General features: G+C 34.4%; 1 protein-coding gene across 1 annotated transcript in view; it reads left to right on the top strand.

The window, feature by feature from the left end:
- Positions 1-1,062: 1,062 nt before the first annotated feature.
- LOC119836531 (actin-like protein 6A) overlaps positions 1,063-7,104 on the top strand; it is an 8,682-nt gene continuing 2,640 nt past the window's right edge. The window contains exons 1-6 of the mRNA XM_038361906.1: positions 1,063-1,356; positions 1,990-2,138; positions 2,962-3,188; positions 4,495-4,612; positions 5,052-5,183; positions 5,529-5,679. Coding sequence (XP_038217834.1) covers positions 1,155-1,356; positions 1,990-2,138; positions 2,962-3,188; positions 4,495-4,612; positions 5,052-5,183; positions 5,529-5,679 — 979 coding nt within the window. The 5' untranslated portion in view covers positions 1,063-1,154. The remainder of the gene's footprint in view (positions 1,357-1,989; positions 2,139-2,961; positions 3,189-4,494; positions 4,613-5,051; positions 5,184-5,528; positions 5,680-7,104) is intronic.

Here is a 7,104-nt window from a genome sequence, read left to right as displayed (position 1 = left end):
TTATACGGAGTTGTTTTTATTACAGCTAAATTATGTTACGTTATAAACTGTTATTTTTCAAATCGCTGTGAAAAATAACGGATAACTCCTTAGTACTCGACTCCAAATAGCCCATCACAATAATTATAACTTGTGTTTGTATGATGAACTACTTATCAATTATTATTATGATAATTATGACATTTTGAATTATTATTTGCGTTGTATCCTTAAACACAAGGTAATTCTTTCAAGCTATGTTTGGTAAAGATACTTATTGCAAGTTACTTTTTTCTAATTCTATGTTACTATAATCTACTTTAATAATAATTTATAGAGTATCCAATTAATCAAACGACTTCCTTAGCAAATAACTATGATGTAAAATCGTGTAGCAAGAGTGTGTACAAATATTTTTGAGATTATCGTAAATGTTCTAGAAATACATATAATTAATTTTATAATAGGTTTGTCAGATTGTCTCTTGGTGTTTTGTAGTTGTCTCTCAATTATTTGTGTTGTAATAAACAAATGCCGTGGAAATGTGTTTTATTTCATCATCCATTAATCAAAAACTTTCCTAGAGCTAGGTGTTCGTATAAAAGTGCGCTTTGTTCAAATATGGCGGTAGGTACAAAAATATTGATTGATACCATCGCAAGATTAAACGTTAGGTATTTAATTAATGAAATATTTTGATCTATGACTAAACAAATTTTGAAGTAAATTTAAGAAATAAACAAAGTTAAAGTGGAGACTAAAGGATCAATAACTTTATTTCAATGAATTGAATACATTGCGCAATTACCATTCCTAAAAAGATTAACAAAACCAGACCAGAAATTTGTACATATCATTCATTTCACAGTTATACTTGTGTAATGTTCAGTCAGAAGTATACATTTTTAAATAAAAAAAAATGATTCCGGACTACTTCTATAGATTGCCGAATACTACATTATTAGTTAATATTACTAGTATTATGTTATCTGTGATTTTACTTACTCTGTGCTACGTTCCATTTTACGATCTCATGAGGCTCATAAGATGACTTATGGAAACTTATGCCAAAAGTAGCGTCAGTCTTGTCAAAGTCCAAAATTGTCACCGCTCATTGTGTTGATTGTTGAAATAACGCCAATGAATATAACATTTTTAGCGAAAACAAAGTGAAAATGAGTGGCCCGAATGGGATGCTGTATGGTGGTGATGAGATCGGAGCATTAGTGTTCGATCCTGGACACCATTCCTTGCGTGTTGGTTACGCACAGGAAGATACGCCGAAAGCTGATATTCCAGCGGTTATTGGAGTAGGACCAGCTACACATATACCAGACGCAGAAGAAAAGGTCCCCGATGGCACTGTTACGCAGAGCGGTATGTAGCAAAAATTTACTGCGTAGGTGTTATGATAAATTTGTAATTTTCATACCGGCGGCACTGTACTTGTCACGAAAACTGTATTTTATGTTTTAATTGCCCTTAAATATCATTTTAATAATGTATATTCGATTACTATTGAAAATTTTGCAACAATCAAATGTATTTTTCCCACTAGATATGAATGATACTAACTTTACAAGAAATATGTTTTCATTGTTTGGTTATATGCTAGTTAATTACTTTTTATATAGGCAAGTATATTTAAAAATAACATACAATTATAAACACAGCTAAACTAAAATTATAAGTAGTAACCATTTGTTGTATGTAAGTTTGTAATGTTTTAACACAAAAAACTACTGGACCAATTTCAAAAACTCTGTTTCATTAGAAAGCTGGTGTTTCACTGATAAGCTGAAGAGAACAGTTTGACAGTTAGTTAATAAACTTCTTGACTTTTTTCCATTTATGTTTTCATGAATTATTTTATATTCATTTGGCTATGTAGAGTCATTGTCAAATTACAAAAATCTAACATTAAGTCACTTATGCCCTCTGTTATTAGTTATTAAAACTATTTAAACTAACCTGTTTCATATACATATACATAACTAATTTGTTTCACAGCTACCAAGGCAAATGAGCTCCGTTACTACATAGACGTTACAGAGTTGCACGTGCCCCGACCTCACATGGAAGTGCAGACTTACATGAAGGATGGACAAATTGACAATTGGGATCTGTTCGAAAAGATGTTGGATTATTGTTATAATAAGGTGATATCCTAAATAACATCAATAGGGTGGCGGAGAGGCTAGGTGTTGGCTTTTGGTTTGGTAAAATGATGCAGGTTCGAATCCTGCCTCTTGATCAAAATGTTCTGTTCTTTAAAACTTATCCCTACAATTCAAAATAAAAATTAGATTTATTTATCTGTTAGTTAGAAGTTGAATGTTTATAACTGTCTTCCGTCATTCCATCTGCGGTATTCCCAAACATTGAGGCCTTCAAGAAAAGAGTGTATATGTTACTTAACAATTGGCAAAGCCTGTTACACCACATTTATTGTGGGGACCACTAAACATCAGGTGGCCCACCTGCTCCTTTGCTTGCTCTTCTATACATAAAAATAACTTTGAAAGTGGCTACATTTTTATAGTAAATAAAAAGTTATATATTGCCAACCAAAATCTCAAACCATCTCTAGTTAAATTTTGTCTATTTATTTTAATAGTAAACCTATGTGACATGTGTCAACTCTCCCTTGCAAGAATGGTAGATTATGGCGTCATCCAAGGCCTGTTTTCTTGTAGGGTGAGAAAATATGATAATTGTGCAAAAAATTGTTTCCATATTCTTTTTCCTCTTGGTCATGACGTAATTTACAATTGTCATAACTAGTTAACTGGTTTACCAACGTAAAGAAATATTAAGAAATTTGTAATTAACCATTTAAAGTAGCTAGTTTGTGCAACATCGAAAGGGTTTTTAATAAACATTTATATCAATTACTTTGTGTAGAGACAAAGTAGCATTATTATATTTGTAGAAAAACCTCCTTTGGTCAACCAGTCTAGCAATACCAATAACCATTTTCAGGTGATCCGCTCTCCATCAGAACACCATCCAGCCCTATTCACAGAGGCAGTATGGACCACCAGACCAGCGAGGGAGAAGCTAGCAGAACTGCTGTTTGAAAAGTACCAAGCGCCTGCTTTCTTTCTGGTTAAGAATGCTGTGTTGGCTGCGTTTGCTAATGGAAAGTCGACCGCTTTAGTCGTGGACGCTGGAGCGAGTCAGACATCGGCTGTTCCTGTTATTGACGGGTGAGCTGGTTTGATACTATAGGCTTCGATAAATAAATTATAGGGGAAGGGAAGGTGTACTCGGTAGTAGAATGTGTATTGATAATGTGATCTTTGACTGTTTGTTTGTTCATATGACAACATCTAATGTGCATGTTCAAACAGCAAATAAATGAATTTCGTATTTTGATTAATATAAGGGAAAATTTATGAGAGTTTTAAAGAACAACTTTCGAACAGGTGGTTGGTAAATCTGTGTTATGACAATTCAAAAGTGCTTCTAGAAGAAATATAACTGTATTAATAAATATTTGAATTAGCTTGGTTTGTAATTCAATTCAATTCAATTCTTTTGGTGAGTGGCAATTTTGTTTATGCACAATTCTGCCAATGTCACGTTGGGAAGATAATACACGTTCAGAAACAAGGTAAAAGTTAAATTAAAATACCGATGTCAATCAAATCGCAGATATACCCATGATATAGTACCTAAAACAAAGAAAGACAAACACAATATATAAAGATACACAACATAGAGATGAGTAGTGTTAGCTTAGACGAATATTAAATAATGTGAGAATTAAAGACAACACGGAATAAAAGAATAAATGAATAAAAAAAAAACTTTGTTATAATTTTAGCTTATTAATTGTAATAAAATTTGTTAGAGCTTCAATCAGAGGGATATTTAACATTGACAAAAGCTTGGTTTGTAATACAAACTCCTAAATTTTAGGTTATTTTCAGGGACTATAAAAAACCCTATTTTATGTAAGTTTATTTATTAAACAATTGCCACAACGTGAATTTTGCATTGTGGCTCTTTTGCTTTTGAGCCATTTGTTTTGCTAAATGGCAGTTTTGTTTTTATTATCTTTTGTTCCTGAACCAATAGACAATAGATAGAGATCATTTTGTAGCATTATTTTGTTTCTCTCTATACCCCATAGACTTTTGTTTACTCTAAAATTAAATTGACCGACCCGCGAAGGCGCAAAGAAAAACGAAATTTACTTATTAATAATTTATTGTAATAGAAAATTACATTTAAATTACATCGAACTTATTTAACTACATACCTCCGGTTCAATGTTAGAACCAAGAGTGTCCCTCGTCTTCGGCGGGGCAGCGTCGCGGTCGTGGTGATTGCCGTCATACTCTCTGTAATCGCAATCGTTACTGGGTACAAGTCCTTACTGGGTGGCCTAATGCATCTTCTTATAATCAATGCGTGTTATATGTACATAACACTAAAGCCAGTTTGCAATGTTTCGTTCTATTATTTATAGTTTTTCATAATGTTTATTTGGTTTGTTATGCCTTTCAGGTATGCTCTGGCGAGTGCAGCGGTTCGCTCGCCGGTGGGTGGGGACCACTTGGCGGCTCAAGCGAAAAACATGTTGAATAATATGCACATACAGATGCTACCCATTTATAGTATTCAGGTGGGTACACTGACAAAAAGCGAATTTTTTTATTGACTAGCTTTCCGCCCGCGGCTTTGTCTGCGTATTAAACATACATGCATACATGCATTCGTGCTCACGTGCATAGGTGCATTCATGCAGACATACATATATGATACTAGCTGCGCCCCGCGGTTTCACCCGCGTAAGTTCGTATCCCGTAGGAATATCGGGATAAAAATTGCCTATATGTTATTCTAGTCTACATACCAAATTTCATCGGTTCAGTAGTTTTTGCGTGAAAGAGCAACAAACACACACACACACACACATCCTTACAAACTTTCGCATTTATAATATTAGGAAAGTAGGAAGTAGGAAGTAGGATTAGTAAATTCATTACACTATTCATACAATCTGTTATCTACTACTTCTACCTTGAATTTTCTCCCAAAACTCTTGCATCTCTTCTCTGCAGAGTAAAGAGGTGATAAGAGAAAGAGAGAGAGCAAGATACACATTGAAGACGCTGCCGGCTGGCCTCACACAGTCATGGCAGCAGTATATGCTGAAGCGGCAATATGAAGATTTTGTTCATTGTGTAGCTCAGGTAAGTTATATTTAATAAGTTTTGAAATTTTCATGCAAATATTTGTACTTTGTTATTTTAACTGATAGATAAGATAAACAGAACATATTGGGAATCTGAGAAACCCCTATTAATAAAGTATTAACTTTTAATTTTAATAAAGTATTAATTATTAAAAAGTATTAATAAAGTTTCATGATACAAACTTTCATCCCCTATTTAATCCCCTTGGGGGTAGAATTTATCAAAATCCTTTCTTATTTATTTATATAGTTGATGTTTAGGTTTCTGATGAACTTATGAATGAGATCCCTATAAGCTGTCTCAGGGATAAAGATTATATTTTCCACCTCCCCCTCCCCCCAGGTATCCGAGTCCCCGTACGACGAGCGAGCTGTGGCAGCAGTACCAGGGGTGCATTACGAGTTCCCCGGGGGGTACCACCAGGACTTCGGTCCGGAGAGGTTCAAACTGACTGAATGTTTGTTTGAGCAGACCTTGGGAGCGGCTCATTTGGGTGAGTGGGCGTTTGTTGTGTGTTTTTATATATTTTGACACTGCTGGCAACATTATAAACTAGAGATGCCACGAATAGTTGATTGGCCGAATACCGAATACCGAAAATTCGGCAACGCTGTCGGCCGAAGCGCCGAATATTCGGCCACCGAATATTCGGCACGAAATACATGCTTGTCGGGGGCGCGTTCGCTGGAATAAGACAAGTAAAAACCAGTTTTCCTCGTTGCGTTGGCGCGGCAGGAGATCGATGGCTATTTGTTTCAATTCAATTGCGAGTAAACCACGTCAAGGATAGTCGCCTAGATAGGAAGGCCGATCCTTACAAGTGGTGGTTAGCAAACGAAAAACAATACCCAAACACTTCGAAATTTGCTAAAGTGTATCTTTCTTCTCCTGGAAGTAGCGTGTATAGTGAGAGGTTATTTTCTGAGGCTGGTATAATTTACGATAATAAATAATAGTTTAAAAAAAAACTAAAAAACACGCTTTAAAAAAATCATATTTTTCAAATTGAAAAATGGAATAATTTTATCAAATAAGTGTATTGTCATCGGTCCTCAATAAATCTACAAAGTTTGAATGAAATCTGGCCGTTTAAAGTGGGTCAAAATCGCGCCCAAAGAAGTCGGTTACAAACAAACATACAAACAAACATACAAACAAACATACAAACAAACATACAAACAAACATACAGGTGAAGCTAATAAAAAGCGTAGTCGTTTGCTACCAATAAATGCTGAAAAGCTTGTTTTTATCCATCACAACTTACCACTGATCAATTTTAATTACTAAAGAGTTGTAATTTGGAAATAAATAGATAATTTTGAGTTATATGATGTGTCTTTTTTTCATTGATTTGCTATTCGGTATTCGGCCGAATAGTACGTATTATTCGGCCGAATACCCAATAGCTTAAAAGTGGCCGAATAGGCCGAATACCGAATAGCTGCCGAATATTCGTGGCATCTCTATTATAAACATTCTATTGTTTCTTGTTCCAGCTTTTTTTTATTTATTTATCTTTGTTTTTTTTATACTTAATATACGTTTATATTTAACACTTTATACCAGCACAATAAAGTGCAATACTATAAAACACCAAAGATAAATTAATAAAATAAAGCTGGAACAAGAACAAATAAAAATTCATTGAATTCCGTAAGTTATTAGGAGCGCTAGAGTATAAGTGGTGTCATTAATATAATAATTCTATTTTCAACGGACTTATAAAACAGGGTTATTAATTCGAATGTATGTTTACGACAAAAATATGAGCTTTATGGTATACATATATATAATCTGGCGCAGACCAACTAAATATTTACGTCACACCCATAAGTTGTGTGGTGTGTAGCGCGGGCCAACTAATTGTTTGGACACTTATGTAAGTCGTTTGTGGCGCGGGCCAACTATTTGGTTACG

The sequence above is a fragment of the Zerene cesonia genome, chromosome 24, assembly GCF_012273895.1.
Source record: "Zerene cesonia ecotype Mississippi chromosome 24, Zerene_cesonia_1.1, whole genome shotgun sequence".
In the NCBI taxonomy this organism is placed as follows: domain Eukaryota; kingdom Metazoa; phylum Arthropoda; class Insecta; order Lepidoptera; family Pieridae; genus Zerene; species Zerene cesonia.
The sequence above is the reverse complement of the archived record's forward strand: the minus strand, read 5'-3'. Positions and strand labels throughout refer to the sequence as shown.